Source organism: Culex pipiens, chromosome 1, assembly GCF_016801865.2.
Source record: "Culex pipiens pallens isolate TS chromosome 1, TS_CPP_V2, whole genome shotgun sequence".
NCBI classification, from domain to species: domain Eukaryota; kingdom Metazoa; phylum Arthropoda; class Insecta; order Diptera; family Culicidae; genus Culex; species Culex pipiens.
The window spans coordinates 111,340,871-111,359,884 of NC_068937.1; the positions used below are offsets into that span (position 1 = coordinate 111,340,871).

Here is a 19,014-nt window from a genome sequence, read left to right on the forward strand (position 1 = left end):
TCGTGGTTGCGGTGGTTCGGAGGTGCTTCAATCCCCATCCCTCGTCCCACCCGGGACGAGGCATCAACAAGATGAGGCGCGCGCCTGCTGCCTTCCGCCGAAAAGCCTCTCGTGGGTCAAGCCTTGGTTGTTAAACAATCGGGACATCCAACTAGCTCGTCGCATTCGCGGCGAGCGCTTCTGAAAGATTTACGTCTCATCAAATTCTAGTGTTGAAAGAGTTGCCCTCGTCCCACCCGGGACGAGGCAGCGAGATAATTTGAATTTAAATTTCAGGAACAAATTTTGGTCTTCGGGGGCGACGGATTGCACAGCTTTCTGAGGCTGCTCTCGCCCCCAACCCCAATGCCCCCTCTCCCCCTCCCCCCATTCGGCTCGCTAAAATTCCTTCGTCTCTTTCTTTCCTCTCTTTGCCGTTCGTTCGTCTTCTTCGACGGCCATGCCTCACGATCTTGAGCAGTTAAGTGAGGAACATGATCCAATTTTACTCGAGGCTGATTCGTTTGGGGATATTTGTGCCACAAAAGTTTCAGAAAATGGGATTCAAACATTGTTTGTTGTTGTGTATATTTCGCCAAGTGCAACATACAAACAGAAAATTTCTTTCTTGATCCGGAATTTGTTCTGGTATGCAAAGCAGGACATCCGCATTGTTGTGTCTGGGGATTTTAACATTGATATCCTCAAACCGGAAAATTTGAAATTTGTTGATTTTATGAATTATGAAAGAGTACCTCAAGCTTGATCTGCTTTCCAATCCTTTGGGCGCACATGCCTTGACCTTGTTTTTGGTAGAAATGTTCTGACACAGTCACGAAGGTATGTTTCGTATTTTAGTTATCATCGGCCGATTTTGACTTTGGTTGATACACCAGCCTAATATAAATTTCGCACCACAATCATTTGCAAATACTACACGCTTTCCTAAACAACTTTGTCGGTTTCGCATCCATCAACAACGCCAGCACCTGCAGCATCCACCGCGGCCTATCACCCATCTGGACAGAACATCTCCCGGCTGCAGCCTTGCGACCAACGCCACCATCCAACTCTAATCGGTCCTTTTTAGGGCCACCAATTTTCTCACGAAAGAGTTCTTCTTGTTCATCATTCCCACCAAACACTACCACCCCGAAATAACGCCCTTAGCTGAATTCCATCTCCCATTCATGATCATATTCCATAAATCTATTTAAAGAATATAGCTAATTCTTCAAATTAATATATGGAAAACCCACATGTCCACATATCTAAATTTTACGTAAGTCTACGCCATTCCGGTTATGTCTGTGACATAACTACTTTGACTTTTTGTTTTTGTAGGACGCCGTTTATGCGGTTGCCGAAGATCGGAGGTCGGGATGTGGATTTGCACCGGTTGTATTCGGTGTTGGTGGCCCGGGGTTGGTAGACGAGATTGAAGTTGAAGCAGATTTTCATCCGCTTTTTAAACAAGTACGATAAAGTTAATTTTAACGGTCAGGAGAAGGATCCAACGGAAGAGAAAAACGACGAGAAGCGGCATGTTGCGCTCGGTGCCGGCGGTTTACGACCGTCAGCAGCATTATGTGCCGGAAGTGATGACGGGACAGTGTGGGATGTCCATAGGGTCTGCAGTGCATTTCTCGTTGCGGGACATGTTTCACGAGTATTACCTAAACATCCGGAAGAACAAATGGCACCAGTTCTGGAAGGACCGTATTTACGAAAGCCACAGGTCCTGGAGCTGTCGTACTCGGTTTACTTCCAGAGGTTGGAGCGAGATTCGACGAGCCTGATCAAGAAGATCTACCTGGAATTCGGTGTCGGGGTCAGTTTTGGTTCAATCGAACGTCATCTGTCAGTGTGCTTGGAACGCGCATGAAACTGAAAAAATATCGAGTGCGGCACTAGAGTTTCAGTTCCAAGATGGCGGCGAAACTCGTGCGGAACTAGCGCGAGTTTCTTCAAAGAAACACTTTGACATCTCTGAGTGCGGCACTCAGTGTGGAACTAGCCATCAAACGAACGTACCATATAAATTATCTAGTTAATGGTACGTTCGTTTGAGGGCTAGTTCCACACTGAGTGCCGCACTCATGGTACGTTCGTTTGAACAGCCAGTGCGGCACTGAGTGCCACACTCGTCGGTGCCAGTTTTGGTTCAAACGAACATTCTTTTTCAGTGTGCATGGAACTCGCATGAAACTGAAAAAATATCGAGTGCGGCACTAGAGTTTCAGTTCCAAGATGGCGGCGAAACTCGTGCGGAACTAGCGCGAGTTTCTTCAAAGAAACACTTTGACAGCCATCAAACGAACGTACCATCAAAGCTGTCTAAGTGTTTTTGCCTTCCTCACCTTACTGGGGAAAGGCTATAAAATCACTCGAAAAATGAACTTCTTAATCCGACCTCGTAGACCCACCTTCACGTATACCTATCGACTAAGAATCGTGTTCTGAGCAAATGTCTGTGTGGATGTGTGTAGGTGGGTGGACACAAAAATTGTCACTCGATTATCTCCGGACTGGTTAAACGGATTTTGACCGTATTAGTCTCATTCGATCCGTCATTCGTTTAGTTAGGTACTTTAAAAGTTATGCTAAAAAACGATTTTGACGTATGTCCGGAAGATTGTAAAAAGGGTGGTTTTTGCAAGAAACCCTATCATGTTATACATTTTCAGAAAGGTATTAAAAATACCTTTCAAATGAACCTAAAACATCAAGGATTTGACAACCCTATCAACCCTATCAAAAGTTATTAGCAGACCCATCGTTAGTTAGATAATTGATAGACCTTTTTTCAAATGAGCCTAAAACATCAAGAATCTGACAACCCTATCAAAAGTTATTAGCACTTAAGTGTTATTTATACACTTTTTGGAGGCCGGATCTAGATATTTCAGTAAAAATTATGCCCGGGTCCATCATGCGACCCATCGTTAGTTAGATAATTGAAAGACCTTTCAAATGAGCCTAAAACATCAAGGATCTGACAACCCTATCAAAAGTTATTAACACTTAAGTGTTATTTATACACTTTTTGGAGGCCGGAACTCAGTTATTTCAGTAAAAATTATGTCCGGGTCCATCATGCGACCCATCGTTAGTTAGATAATCAAAAGACCTTTCAAATGAGCCTAAAACATCAAGGATTTGACAACCCTATCAAAAGTTATTAGCACTTAAGTGTTATTTATATACTTTCTGGAGGCTGGATCTGAGATACTGTGATAAAAATATTGTCTGAATCTTCCATGTGAATTTTCGTTGGATAGGTTTTTTTATCAGACCTTGCCGATGAGCCAGAAAATTGAAGGTATGCGAACCCTATCAAAAGAAATCAGTAATAAAATTGATTTGTTCAAAATGTTAAGGGAATGTTGCTATTTTTACTGAATGTATTGACTTTATGAATGTGAGGAAGGCACCAACCACCTAAAGGTGGATTAAGTATCGTTTTTTTTGAGAAACTCGCGCAAATTTCGCACGAGTTTTTCCGCCATCTTGGAACTGAAACTCTGGCTGTTCAAACGAACGGCTGTTCAAACGAACGATGCATTTGAGTTCACTTTGGATTTTTTTCCAGCATTTTTTGCATCTCGAAATAGTCGCTCTTAATTTCAATTAAGGCATATAAAATGATTTTCCCAAAGGACAGTGCGATAACCGTTCACGTACTCTCTCTCTCTCTCCCCTCTTAAAAGGACTATATGAATTACAACTTAACTTCCCTGAATAGAAGCAAAAATAAAACGCACACGTTTGATTTCCCCTCCCAGGAGAATAATTGTCCGTTTTGCCACGCAACGAGTTCATCAAAAATGCTCACAACAGAACAACTTCGTAACTCCTGGGGACTCATCCGTGTGACTTAATTTCTAACGCTTTGATGCCGTTTCAAGATGAATCAATAGGTTATAATTATTTTCGAGAGATCACGTGTATTGTTTTACATTAAAAAAGTGCAATGATTTATCGTTTATTCAACAAATATTTTCGAAGAGTTTGCTAATCCAGCTTTAGCGTGCACATTTCCCAACTCCCCCTGAAATCACTGCCTGAATCACCTGCAGTTAAAAATTCCACTCACTTCACACAAAAAAAACTCAAACTAAAATAAAATACAATAAAATCAGTGCCAAGTGAGTGCGGAAAGCGATAAATTTAATAGCTTCCACTTTATAAAACGCACCCCTGCCGACTGCTGGTCAAGGGGCAAAAAAGAGGGCAGGATGGCCCCTCTATGAAGTGACCATTCGTGGGCAAAAAAGGTTCGAGCCTTTATCAGTTCACCCTAAAAAGATACCGAAAAGCCACCGGCGTGGAAGTGTGCTCTCGATTTCGATACAAATTGAATTGTAATGTTTTTTTTTGCTCTGCCTGCCACCGTCCTTTCATTTCACAGTGTCCGACTCTATTCAATTTTTATCGGACTGCGAACTGTGTAGCAAAGGGGAGGGAGGGAATTAAAAATGGATGACTGTGTTTCACGTGGAATAGAGTAGAAAATGGGATTTTTTTTATTTCCCGCAGTGGCAGTTCCCAACACCTGGCCCTCCCGTTAAATGGTTTGATTGGCTTCATGGCTATGAATTTATAGCCTTAACAAATAGACAACTCAATTGCCAAGTGGGTGTGACCGGGTGTGGGTTTGAAATTTCCGTTGAGAGGCTCTTTGCACTGTTGATTGACTTTTTTTTCAATTTTTGTTATATTTTTACCCATTTTTGAGTAAAGCTGTATAACCGAATACGAATTGATCTGTCAAACTCTATACGCTAAAGTGAAACACTTCAAATGTTGGTTTACCCAATTTTTAAGCATATCCTTGGAGGTTTAAATTGTGCAAATTTAAATCAAAACTTTGAGGTTAGAAAACAATTGCCCATCACTCACCTCTCATAATCTCATAAGTTATTCTCATGTGCAATTCTTCCCCCAAACTTAACACCTCACAAAGCTCAACAACGAGCTCCCACCTACTTTCCGCAATCTTGGCGCTGATTAAATTTTCCGGAAAAATTGGCTACCTTAAGATAAATGAATAACAAACTAAATCGTTGTGTTTTCCTCTTGCACGTCTGTGCTCCAAAAAACGGACAGCTTCATCCGAAGGATGAATATTCATGGTTTGTTTATTATTTTCCCCTTCCCCCTTCGCACACCTTGCCATTTACTCGAAATCACCTCTGTTTGTGTTTAACTTTGATTGGGTTCCAAGCCGGGCTCGCCTTCCAAAATGAGCCTCCTTGCTGTCGACGCTTCAATCAAGTAGGCGGCGGCGTCCAACGAGCCGACTGCAATTTGTTTTAATTTTTCAACCAGAGCGTTGTGAAGAGAGCCTCACGAAGCAATCCTTGACCGGGATCTTTTTCATCAGTTGTCGGAGCGTCTTCTCTCTGACAGGCGGTCATGCGGTTGAGAGTGTTGGGTATTTTTCAGCAGAAATTTGGGGTAAGTACCACAGATTCCGGACTTTCAAGTGTAAGTAGCCTATCTGTCAATCAGTCACCGCTGTCAATCTGTCAACAAGGAAGCTATCTTCCGAAACTAGGCCCGATTTTGAGTGTTTTCAGCTGTTTCTGCGAAACGACTCAAAATTAGGTTAGCTAGCTTCGGAAATTCTTCAAAATCTGTCAACAAACAGACCAGTTGAGCAACTTCAACGAAGTCGACGCTTCATTCCGGCTTCGTTGGACGCTCACGTACATGTGCCCCGTAGTAGGTAGAATGCCCTAGGGACAGATTTGAACGACGATGCGTACCGTGCCGTGCCGAGCCTGGCAGCAAAACGGCAATCGCTCATCCCTATAAATTAATTATAAAGTAATATTCGAGAAAGAGAAGAACCGTGTTTTCCCGGAGAGGACAAGTGCGGATTGAGGTTAGGGTCGCTTTCCCACCCTCCTCCCGTAGATGTGTTTATTTTGATTGTCATCCGTTTGTAGAGTGTCTGGTTTCCGGCTAATTTCGCAAGGGGTGAGCCAGGCGGAGGGTGCGTCGTACTCAAACGCAAATCCTTTGAGATTACAGCGAATGATAATTTCAGTGAAGTGTGCCTTGTTGTTTGAGTTTTGTTGTTCACTTGTTTCGCAGTGAGGTTGCGGGTCAGGTTGATGTTGTTATTGTTGTTGCAGAGGGTCATCACGAGAATCAGCGCCTGAACGGATGTCCACGGCTATCGGATTACGCGTGTTTTGTACGATGGGTTCAAGGGGTAAGACAAGCGAGAACAAGTTGACGATAATCTCTCAATTTTGGTCTCGGATTACAGGTGCGATTAGCAACGGTTAAAGAGGGTCGATAATCAAAAGCAATCTAATTGAATTCTATAAACACAATAATACAGAAAAAGTACTCAGATTTTGTCCTAATCATACTTATTCCAAAATAAGTTTGACGCAAGTTTCTTAGGTAAATTTTACTCAAGAATCAATCCAATAAATAACTTTTTACCTAGTTGGTCCATAAATTTGTGTTTCTTTCAAATGTCGTTTACAAACTCGCAAAGCAAACCATCAACCAAACTTCACCAGAATCAAAAGTAAAAAGGGTTCTTCCTACAGAACTCGCCCGGGAGATTCCGGATTTGAGACAATAATCCATTTGTCCTGCCCGGCGTATCCCTTAATCAATCAAACGAAACTTGAAAGAGAACAGAACTTCCCACGAGGCACAGCGAAAGAGCTATCAATTTGCCGCGTGTCGTGGCTCCACGTGGCTTTCTGTCAGTCTCAGTAGGCCGCGCGTCAAGATTGGACACAAACTGGTGGATTTGGCAACACTGAGTTTGTTCATGACTTTCAAGGTTATGTTTGAAATTAAATACGCTCTTTTTTGGCTTTCAGATTCATTTTTTACTGTTTAAATAGTGTATGTTAATCACATTGTAAATATACCACAAATACCATCAATTATAAACCAGTTTCCGCACACAAACACGTTGTTCGCCAGTTCAAAACTTTCAAGCCTCGCTCTCTCACGCTCCCTTCAACCCTGTTTTTGTTGCTCACGCTACGTTATGGTTAACTGCCCCACATAGAGATAAATAAACAACCATAAACCAGCCAGCCCGTTCAGAACGGAGCGTTATCGTTGTCAATTTGTTCGTAATTACGTTTCCCATTTTGTACCCCAGCAACGGTCGCACCATCACCATCCATAATTTCCCTTTTCTAGGACGCCCCACTTAAAACCGCCCTCTCGTGTCACGCTTGTAACGCCCCTCATCGCTGGCAGCACTGCCATCAAGCGCCCCGTTTGCACCGTCAAACAACCCTCCCGATCCGGACAAGTCCAGATCGCTGGCGGCCAAAATCTGCTGCAACAGGTCCTTGTTCCGCGCGACCAGTGCGGCCACCAGCCTGACGTCATACGGGGACTTCAGTAGGCGCTGCAGCAATAGCCTAAAAACAACGGGCAGTTTGACATTAGTAACGTAAACAAATGAGGCGTTACGAAAGTGGCGTTACTTGTCGCTGGGTTTATCCAGTCCGGATGACGATGGGAAGTGGGACGGAAGCAGGGCCGAGTTGGCGAGGGCCAGCGGTTCCGTTGGGGCCGTACGTTTGCCGTTGGTCCATCCGCGCGAGTACTGGAACGTCTGGGCGTCGGAGAAGATCACCATCAGTGAGGCGATCACCAGCGTGGACAGAATGTTGCGCATTTTTGGGGCTGTCGAGAAAAGAATTTATGTTGGTCTTTGAATAGTGAAGTGACATTCCCCTCGATCTTGAGTCGCTGTTTTCTACACACTCTTAAATAAGTTTAAGTTAAAATAAAACGTCAATGATTTTGGTTAATTTTGTTCAGAATGACATTAATTTCGTTAGTGTTTTTCTCGAACCTACGAGAATTTAACAGAAACGCATTCACCGAACTTACTAGGTATTGAAAAAATAAAACTGAGTAATTTTAGTTGAGAGTGCAGAATTTAGCAAAGGACCATCCATAAACCACGTGGACACTTTAGGGGGGGATATGGCGATTGTCCACAATTGTCCATGGGTAATTCTCCGCCAACTCACACAGCAGTTGCCCCGACCCCTCTTCGATTTGCGTGAAACTTTGTCGTAAGGGGTAACTTTTGTCCCTGATCACGAATCCGAGGTCCATTTTTTGATATCTTGTGACGGAGGGGCGGTACGCCCCCTTCCATTTTTGAACATGCGAAAAAAGAGGTATTTTTCAATAATTTGAATAAATTTAATTAATTAAAAAGAGGTATTTTTCAATAAATTTGGTGTCAAAGCGACTTTTATGTAAAATTAGACGCCCGATTTGATGGCGTACTCAGAATTCCGAAAAAAACTTAATTTTCATCGAAAAAAACACTAAAAAAGTTTAAAAAATTCTCCCATTTTCCGTTACTCGACTGTAAAATTTTTTGGAACATGTCATTTTATGGGAAATTTATTGTACTTTTCGAATCTACATTGACCCAGAAGGGTCATTTTTTCATTTAAAACAAAATTTTTCATTTTAAAATTTCGTGTTTTTTTCTAACTTTGCAGGGTTATTTTTTAGAGTGTAACAATATTAGAGGTGGGCAAAAAAAGAGCGAGCCGCTCAAAGAGCCGATTCACTGAAAAGAGCGAAAGAACCGTGGCTTACAAAAAAAGAACCGCGGTTCTTTTTTAAACTTCAGTCTTTTGAAAGAACCGGCCCAACATGGCATGATTTTTGTTATAAATGTAATTTATTGAATTTCCAAAAAATGTAGTATTAAATTTGTTTTTGAGAATTGAAAATTCAATTTCAAATAATGCCTATAAAAACAAAAAAAAATTTAGACAGCATGAAAATATTTTTCACTTTACAACTGATTATACATTAAAGTACTACTGGAATACAAATTTGAGCATTCCAAATTGCATAATATTATCAAAAATCTTCTGAATAGTTTAGAGATTTTGAAAAAAAACCTTATGTCCAAAACAACTTTAGCGTTCATAGACTTTATCAATTAAATCAGAATGTAGAAAAGAGTTCACAGAATGTTTTCTCCAAATAAAATATCAGCATTAGTTCAATTCTTGCAGAAATAAACGCAATTTTAAAATTAATAGCAATTTTTCTAATCCTAGATTTAAGTTTGGATGCCATTCAATTACTCGAATGTTTAGGTTCGAGAAGAAATCTTGACATAGAGACCGCCAAGACCAATGGTTTTCAAGGACATTTTCTCGTTTTCAATTTTAATTTTTTTATCAAATAATTTGTAAAAGTCCAGTGTGAAATAACTTTTAAAATCATATGATTCTTAAAAAAACAATTTCATCAAAATTATGAAAAAGAGCGAAAAAGCCGTTCAAAAGAGCGGCTCTTTCTAATGAGCGAACGAAAATGAGCGGCTCCTAAAAAAGATCGGTTTTGCCCACCTCTAAACAATATTCTCAAAAATTGTAGAGCAAACAATTGTAAAAGATTTCCAAAAAAGTGTCAACGTGGTTTATGGATGTTCCCAAACTGACAGTGTGATCCTGCACACTTATCGGAAATAACTCATTCATCTCTTGATGATATTTTCGCTTAATTCATTCCAAAAGTTAAACATTAACAAGGGGCTGGAAACTCTAATATAACTTAAGAATACTGAGTATATTAATGATATTCCAGTATACTTGTTAGTATACTAACCGAAAAGCAATAAACTGTTAGTATATTAAGATACTCTCAGTGTATTGGTAAGTATACTGACGATATGTAAAGGAAATAATAAGCTTACTAACATATATTTTGATATACTGGCTAAAATAATAATTATAGCTCTAAGAGTTTCTAACCCCATTAAACACATTATTGTTTAATTTTCTTAATGTAGTAAATTTCTAAATACCATATTTTTTAGAATACTAAAATTTTCATGCAAAATATGACAAGCAATCGATACGAAATAATGTATGCATTTTCAATTTATTAGAGTTGATTTTAAATGCTTAAATTTTCACAAAATACCATACTTCATGAAAATACTAAAATTTTCTTAATTGGCAATATGGGTATCAAGCGATGTGAAATTGTGTAGCCATTTTCACTTTATTAGAGTTTTTTATGTGAAATAATCATTTTTCTAAATACTACGTTTGATGAAAAACCCTAAATTTCAAATAATTGGTTTTATTTAATAGTTTTAATTTAATAATTTTAAAACAATAGGTACAATTTTGGACATAAATTTAGTAAATTGAGTTTAATACAGAGAATTTACAAGTGATTCCTTGAAATTGATTGACGGCTTCACCTTAATATCAAAAGTAGTTTTACATATTATTATTCAAAAGTTCATTTCCACTATTATTGGTTATTTGTAAATAGTCATTTGCTTCAGCACTAACTTTTTTAACTACAGTGGCCATAATTTTCACAACAAGTAATAACCACTAGTTCTGGCTTTTGCTGATCTCACTTGATTGCAGTTATAATCAAGATTTTTTATTCTAATTTAACAAAATTTCCAACACTGATAGTCCATAGAAACAAGCCTCTGGTTACACAATTATGAAATAAAAAAACACAGCACTGAATATTCAAATATGTTCAGTTATCTTAATTGATCTGTCACTAGATGTCACTTACAATTTATTCTACTGCACTTTTCACCCAATTGAAATCCACTTGTGTCAGCTTCGCTGTCAATTTATTTGATCCTTCTCCGAGGCGCTTCCGGTGGGGACTGCGACTCATCAACCAACGGCTCGAAGAATTTATACCCCATGGACAGACGTCCTTTCCAAGGCCTGGCCATATGCCTTTGAGACACCCGAGAAGACATCAGGAATCACGTAAGTTCGAAAAATCATCAAAACAATAAACACGTCCCAACGCCGCAACCCTTTCTCCCGCCTTTGCCAAACAAGCTTCAAAGTCAATCAATTAAAGTGAATCAAATTTGTGTAAAAATATGCAAATCAGCGCATGCAAGCCCCTAACCTCAAACAACCATGCCTGGAGCGCAAATGAGGGAAGCACAGTGGCGTCTTCATTCGGATTTGAGGGTCGCAATTTAAATTTTAACATCCATTAAAAAAATCTGGAAGATAAATTTAATTTATATTTTATAACAGAATTTGAACGGTGTGCGTCGCGGTCCTCGCGCAGGATTTTCGTTGCCGTTTCCGTCTTTGTTGTTCCCCCGATTGTGTGTGTGTTTCGATCCGGGCGGTTTCGGGTTGTTTGACAGTTGCGTTGGAGAATTTGAACGGTGTGCGTCGCGGTCCTCGCGCAGGATTTTCGTTGCCGTTTCCGTTTTTGTTGTCCCCCCGATTGTGTGTGTGTTTCGATCCGGGCGGTTTCGCGTTTTCGCATTTTAGTTGGTTTTATCTTTCCACAGCCGGCTGTCTAAGATTAAATCATTTATGCTAAACTCAACACCAAATAACCGGGAATAGTCTCATCCGCATACTCCGACTGTTTGCCTTGAGAATGCATAATACATCACACCATTAAACAAAATTTATTGATTATTGGGTCGCATCATCATCCTCTATGTTGAATCCTGGCCATTACCCTTACCCACTAACAAAATCCCAAGTAGAAGTAGTTTTCCGGCACACGCGGGGGTGTGGATATCGTATAGAACCCACCCTTGGTAGCAGCCTGTGCTAACTAACATTCCCGTCCCATTCCCTCGAGATCTACAAACTGACATGGCGGGCGCCGTTGGTGGCCAACGACTGTTTCCTATTCGCACCGGCTCTAGTTTTGATGATCGTGATGTTTTATCTTTTCAGCGCATTCATGCATGCTGTTGATAAGGGAAACATCATTTGATCGTTGAAGCGTGTGACCGGTTGTGCTGATGGGATATTATGGTCCTGTTCAGCAACGGAGAAGGACAACCATGGGTGGTCTCTCATGCTCATGCTCATGCTCATGCTCATTTTATAACATATTTAAAATTGATACATTATTTATTACTCTTTGATTATGAAAAGACATATTTGTCAATTATTTGTAAATAAGTATTGTACACGAATCTTGAATTCATGAATATAATCTTATGATATTTTCTAAAATGTTAAAAAATATATATGAAGTTTTGCAGACCCAAAATCGACTTTAAAATAAGCCTCCTTAAGGTACGCCACTGACTTCAACGATATAGATAACACACTTGGCGGTGAACGCGATGATCCTATTTTGGTTCACCATCCCACCTTAACCCGGCCTCTTCCAAAGCTGAAAGGCTTCCACCGAACATCCCTGTTATTATATCCTTCGCACAAAGTTCATGTGTGAAAATCTCGGAATCTCTTCCCACCCAACCATCAACCAACCCCCTTACACAGCACGCAGAACAAAAGGTACCGTAAATTACACGTTTCGATAGCGCAAAACCTCCCACGCACCCACCTTCTCACTGATGTGAGATCTTGTCGATGGGAAAACAAAACGCGTCAGGATTAAAGGAGAGTGTATCGATGATAACTACACTCTGAAAGCGAGCAAGGGGAAATGGGAAGGCATGCATGCTTTGCATACTTTCAGGCGTTTTTAAAGATTGGAGTCAAGGAGGGAAATCAACCATACCCTGTTTGAAAAATGTCGCACGTCGTACGAGTTGTCGCACGGTTTTGATTTTACCGTTTCGATATCGATTGGTCGAAAGGACGACAAACGTACGACAAACACTCGACATGACCGACGTTGTTTTTTCCATCGATTTACCTTCAATTCGACGTCGATTATCGTCGACGCAAACAGTTTGACAGTTCTCTTCAGTTGAACTTGTTCGGACTTGATTGCAACCGAGTCGAACAAATTGTTGTTGGTTTTAGGCTTTGGGAGGATTTTGGCCAGTTTAAAGGTAAGTTGTGTTCTAGATTGAATTACTTTTTCTGCCGGAAAGTTCCGGCCGGAGTGGGCGACAACCGAATCAAATTGTCTTGTATTCCAGATTGCGGTCTTCGTGGCGGTATAGGAGGAAGAGGAGGACGGGAAATATGGATTACTCGGCGAGCCATTCCGGAAGACGGGACGGGAAGGAACCAGTTTGCGATCGAGGAAGCCGTTAGTGTTTGGTGTTTTACTTTCCGCGGGAGGTTGCCTCCATATCTAATGGAACTGGTGAGTCATGTTTTAGAAACGATGGAGGAGGTGTGCTGGGAGTGCGATTGGACGATCGAAATTAAAAATTAGATGAACATCACAAATTCTTAACTTTTTAATCCAATAATGCTTAAAAAAAACTTCAATGCTGATTTGATTTGATTAGGGCGTCCAAATTTCCCGGGTTTTGAAAATCCCGGGAAACGGGAAAAATATTTTTGGAATCCCGGGAAATCCCGGGATCCCGGGAAATTTTTGAAACAGTCATAAAATCTATGTTTTCATTATATTTGTTATGTTTCTCAAGCCTAAAATTACAGAATTAGCTCAATACCGTTATTTGATGATAATCTACACTTTAATCTGAACAAGGACAGCATTTTTTAAGATAGTTCAAAATACATTAAAAACCCCGCTCTTTGGTGTGCTTTGGATTTTGCATGAACCACAATTTTTAATCTGATGTGATTCAAATTCAATAAGCTTCTTATTTAGATATTTCTATTATTTATTTATTTTTTATGACATGATTAAAAAAGCTTAAACAATTTCTTTGAAACTGTTTAAAAAAACAAGAAACCAAAACAAATAAAATTATACCAGAAAATGTTACATTTTCTATAAGTCAAGAATTTCTTGTATTATATTCAAAACATATTTAAAAAAATATCTTTAAGTCACTACCGCCAACTAGAGATAATCGGGACTGCAGTCTGACTGAATAGATAAGGAGATTTTAGAGCAATAAATTTGGAAATCGGTGTACTTATTGTTTTGTTCTATTCCTGTTTTAACTAAAACCAATCAAAACAATCAGAACATTATGCAAAAAAAAATGGCTAAAACAGCTGTCTAAATTCTTTACCTTTGTCCTGATTTGCTCCAGATGCCGGTTTTTGATGAAAAATTATTAAATATAATTTTTTTTTCAAGTTTAAAGTCATGAATATACTAAAATATAATACCAATTATTTTTTCAAATAAATAAAATTTAATAGAAAATAAAAAAAGGCATTTTGCGGATCTGTAAACTAAAATTTCAGCAATTTTCCCTAACTAGCCAAATTAATGCTGATATATGCCGAAAACAAATTGTAATGCTTTAAAATTCTTATCGGGGACTAGGTATTAAACTATTCATCTATTTGCACAACCAAATCTGAATTTCCGAACCAAATTTGAATTATTTTCAATTTCGGGAATTCCCGGGACAACATTTTAAAAATCCCGGGATTCGAGAATTCCCGGTTTTGTAAAAATCCCGGGATTTTTGTCCCGGGAATTCCCGGGATGGACGCACTAGATTTGATAATTGTAAAATTAAATTATAAAGTTTTTCATTCTTAATTTAAAATTCTAGCATTCCAGAACTTAAGAATGCAAGAAATTGAAAATTCTAAATTCATTTAATTTCTTGATATTGTGCAAATTGTTAATATTCTTAAATTATACAATTCATTAATTTAAAATTCTCAAAGTCTTCAAATATTAAAAAAATAAACTCTAAAATATGAAAATTTTAAAATTGACAATAATTTAAATATTAAAATTCCCTAATTCTTAAATACAAAATTTTTCAATTCATAAATACTAAAAATCTAACATTATAAAGTTCATAAATTCCCAAAACGTTAGTCGCACGAGTTGAAATTTTGAATTCTAAAATTCTAAAAATTATATGTTCTAAAATTCCAATTGTATATTCTGAAAATGCTAAAATTCAAATAATTTATATTTTTAAATAAAAATTATCAAAAATTCTATTTGTTATGAATTCTACGCATTTTAAAAATTAGTAAGTTTCTTAAAATTCTAAAAATTAAAAAATCTCTTTTTTTTGCACATCTTAAATTTTTGATAATTTTAAATAAAACAAATTTAAAAAATTCTAAAAATAAAAAAAAAGAAAAAATACAAAAACTTTACAAAATATATTTTTTAAATTTTAAAAATGTTAAAGTTTTTATTTCTTTTAAATATTTTGAACTTTTAAAAATTCTTTTAAAAAAATCTAAAAATTCTTAAATTTTAAAATTGGAAAAATTTAAAATCTATTAACTTTTGAAATTTTTTTTGGTCTAATGAAAAATAGGAGTTAAAAATATCACGAATTGAAGTAAATGATTTTGGTATTGAAGTACTCTCCAATTTTAATATTCAGAAAATTAGAATTTTAGAATTTTAGAATTTTAGAATTTTACAATTTCAGAATTTTTGAATTTTTGAATTTTTGAATTTTTGAATTTTTGAATTTTTGAATTTTAGAAATTTAGAATTTTAGAATTTGATGATGAGATGATGATGCTGAAATTTGTAAACGTTTGATCATTAAATATTTTTAGAATTCTCAAATTTGGTACAATTTTTAAATAATAATAATATTGTCGGATTTTTTAATTATTTGCAGTAATTTGAGTTTTATACGTTTTTAAATTTAAATTTTTAAGATGTCTTCAATTAGAATTCTTTTTAAAAAAAACCAATGCGCCATGGGTTTTCTATGTACATAGGACATTTTGTAAAAGTAAGCGAGAATAAATAAATTTAGTTTTTCTTTTATAGTTACAAAATATTTGAATATTACATATTTGAAATTGTATTGTTTTGAAATTTTATTATTATTATTATTGAATTCTGAATTTAATTTATAAATTCTTGCCAATTGTTGATTGATGTTATATTTTTTCAGGCAACAAACATATTCTGATCTGATCCTGCCGGAAACCATGCGTCCCTGTGTGGTCCTGCGTGGCTTCCGTAGAACCTACGGAAGCAGCCTCTCGTACTCCGGTAAACATCAATCCGTCGGAGGTTCAAGATCGTCGCCAAGGTGTCGCATCCGGGTTTTGATCAGCGCGTCGAGGAGCAAAAGTCCAACACGGCCAAGATGCTGTCACGGCCGCCTCCAACATCCAAGCAGGAAGCTGCGGTCAAGGCAAATCCCGAAGGAAGCAAAGTTGGAGAAGAATCGGCGATCCGCAAGTGAAATTAAGTGAACAAGTAAATATTTTTGTGAAATTTTGACAGTTGAAATAAAAAAAAACAATAAAAACAAAACAACAGTTTTTTTCAACTGCAACATAACCTAAAAATCCGAAATGACAGCACACGACAATAGCACGACATTCTAAATAACAAAACCGTGCGACGTCGGTCGAATGTCGTACGACAATGTCGTACAATTTCGATCATCGATCGCACGACAAATACGACATTTTGGTGCAAAAACGTATGACATTCGCGCGAAAGTCGCACGACATTGTCGAGCGACGTCGTACAATTGCACGGACGACAAACGACGGACGTCTGACGGACTTTTCAGTCAGGGTAGCTTGAAGAAGCGCTCAGATGTAAACTACGTTTAGTAATACGTGACAATTGAGACTGAAATTATTTTTAGGAAATTATAATTATGTGCTATTGTTCGACCAGGAACAGTTCCTCCCAGAACCTTACCGATGACAGAGTTTTGACATTCGATTTAGGAAAACTTTTTTTCGATTTCAAGAAATTCTGCCACGGATTTTTCAAAATCAATTCAACAATACGGCTTAGGTAAAGTTGGTTTTGGAAACTTTACGTTGGAAGTCAAATATGATTGAAATAAGTATAACTTAAGAATAATTCGAGGCATATTTCTGAGAAAGTTTAGGAACCTAATCAAATTTTTAATCAATTTTGAATGACATTTTGACAGCTGGACAATCAGCTGGAATTATTTAGCAAATTCTGATGCAATAGCCTAGGCAATAGCTCATTTTTTTACAAAACAATATAAACAATAGATGGCCTCCACAACTACACACAAAAAAATATTACAGTAATGACAAAAGTAACTTACTTTTGAATTAAAAAGTTGTTAAAATTTGCTACATTAAAAGTTTTTTTCTTGTTTTGAAAATGAAAACGTTTACTGCTACAGTTTTTGAAAATCTCATTGCTCACTGATTTAAAAGTTTTTACTTTTAATTCGACTGTAAAATTTCTTTCATTTTGACGTTCTCGTGTAACCGTGTACGCCTAAGTCGCAAATGTAAACAAACACTTTGGTGGGTCCGGTGGTGCTGGTGAGTCTAGGACGCAAAGCAAAGCCGACCGCGGCAGCAGCCAGAACTCGGACGCGGAAGCCTTCGTGAGCCAAACAGGACAAGGCCAGCTTCCTGCAGGAACTGCAGCTGTTCCACGGCCGGAATATGTAAGAAGGAAGCTTGGGTGTTTTGTGGGGTTTGTGATTGATTTTGTTTGTTTTTGTAGGATGAGAGGTAGGAATGTGGATTCGCACCGGTTGTATTGGGTGGTAGTGGCCCGGGATTGGTGGTTGAAGGTCAATTCGCGCGAGGACTGGGGCGAGATCATCGAGGAGATGGCGCTACCGAAGCGTTACGTGAACAACGAGATTGCGTTGAAGAAGATTAACTTCTGGTTTTTGGACAAGTACGCGAAAGTTTATTTTCACGATGGACCTCCGACGAAGAGGAGGACGACGAAAAGCTACATAATCGGAGGTGGTCAGCGCACATGTTGCACTAGGTGCCGGCGGTTTACAGCACCGGTGAGTATTGAGAATGTGTGCAGTGGCTAGTCAACTTCACTTACTTTCCATTACTTTTAGCAACATTTTTCTGAAATTATCCCTGTAGTGCTAAATATTGTGTATTCTTGCCATAAAAGGTTTCTTTTCCAATTAAAAGTAAAATACTTTTACCAATACAACGATTTTGTTCCATAAATGTAAGGTAGTATCAAAAACATTCCAACTTTTAAATTGAAAAGTTTGAACTTTCTACGAATATTCACCAACGCGAACTTATAATCCAACGAACGATCTTTTTAAATTTACAGTATTTTTTCTTTGTGTGTACCTTATAGCACTGTGGGTTTGGTAAATAGAAACCTGATGTCTTGGAAATTGCAAAATAGTTCTAGATGTCAAAGTGCTTATGAGCCCTTTTCAATTATTGTCCATGCAGTATGTAAAAAAAGTATTTACACCCCTTGGGCACTATGCACATTTTGTGATAAAACTTGTAAACAATTTAAAGTTTTAAAGAAACCTAGTACTACGTTATGTTCAGAAACTCATGCCGAACATTTCGCTATAAAAAGCTCATGAAAAGATGATTTCCATAAAATGTTCTTTAACAAATACTATTACAAAAATCAAAAAAGGTGCAAAAAAAGTTTGTACACCTTTTGAAAAATTAACATAAATAATATTATTTGTTGACAAATCACCTTAAATTCAGTTTCCCAACTCCAAATAGGCATCCTTGACTGATTAAAAAAAAATTTGGATTGAATATAAAGTTTACTAACTAGTAAGTATAAAAAGTTATATGACTCAGGAAATGCTACATAAAACTTATCTAAACTTAATTTTGTAAATTTTTAATTCAACTAAATGTCAATATATATACCGTGGGTTTTATAGAAAACCTAGATGTACGGGTATCAAAAAATCGGAAATTGTATGCCCTTTCCGATGCCACATAGGTTGACTTGTGAATTGTGGACCGGTTCGGATGCCGGCGGATTTTCCGACGACGTAATTCAGGGTTGGTACGAAATTCCAACGAAAAATCTATTCTATCGATACAAAGACCCCCAAAACGGTGTTATACTAGAGTGTAACAAAAATGATTTTTTGGCGGGCAGTCAGGGGTTTGTTCCGGTGGGCATGCTGAGCCCAAATCCCAAATATGTGCTTAATTGGACGTAACAGGAGCTGACGCTCCGCCCTTCAATTTTAAATGGGATTTAACCCGTGAAAAAAGATTTTTTCAATACACGGAGAAAAAAGAGTTCCCAAAATCGTGAACACCCGTTCATGAAATTGGGAACCACGAACAAAGTGTTCAAATTCCATGGTACGTTTTTGAAAATCGTACCATGGCATTTGAACACTTTGTTCGTGGTTCCCATTTTCATGAACGGGTGTTCACGATTTTGGGAACTCTTTTTTCTCAGTGTAATGTCACT

The 19,014-nt window shown here is 37.9% G+C and overlaps 2 protein-coding genes across 2 annotated transcripts; one reads left to right on the forward strand and one right to left on the reverse strand.

The window, feature by feature from the left end:
• Positions 1-6,994: 6,994 nt before the first annotated feature.
• LOC120417196 (pro-corazonin-like) lies at positions 6,995-10,720 on the reverse strand. The gene is made up of 3 exons (XM_039579164.2): positions 10,564-10,720; positions 7,458-7,659; positions 6,995-7,391 (listed from the first exon to the last, which is right to left on the reverse strand). Exons 2-3 carry the CDS (start codon positions 7,649-7,651, stop codon positions 7,175-7,177), a joined length of 411 nt encoding a protein of 136 aa, XP_039435098.1. The 5' UTR covers positions 7,652-7,659; positions 10,564-10,720; the 3' UTR covers positions 6,995-7,174.
• Positions 10,721-16,894: 6,174 nt separating this feature from the next.
• On the forward strand, positions 16,895-17,903 carry LOC120417186 (uncharacterized). The gene is made up of 2 exons (XM_039579154.2): positions 16,895-17,230; positions 17,290-17,903. Coding segments are annotated over exons 1-2 (330 nt in total). The 5' UTR covers positions 16,895-17,228; the 3' UTR covers positions 17,618-17,903.
• Positions 17,904-19,014: the final 1,111 nt, after the last annotated feature.

What these genes read in the sequence shown, in the direction of transcription:
- LOC120417196 (XM_039579164.2), bottom strand. Translation starts at nt 7,651, where the DNA reads ATGCGCAACATTCTGTCCACGCTGGTGATCGCCTCACTGATGGTGATC. An exon ending in CTGGATAAACCCAGCGACAA is followed by an intron (nt 7,392 to 7,457) that starts GTAACGCCACTT and finishes CGTTGTTTTTAG; the next exon opens with GCTATTGCTGCAGCGCCTAC.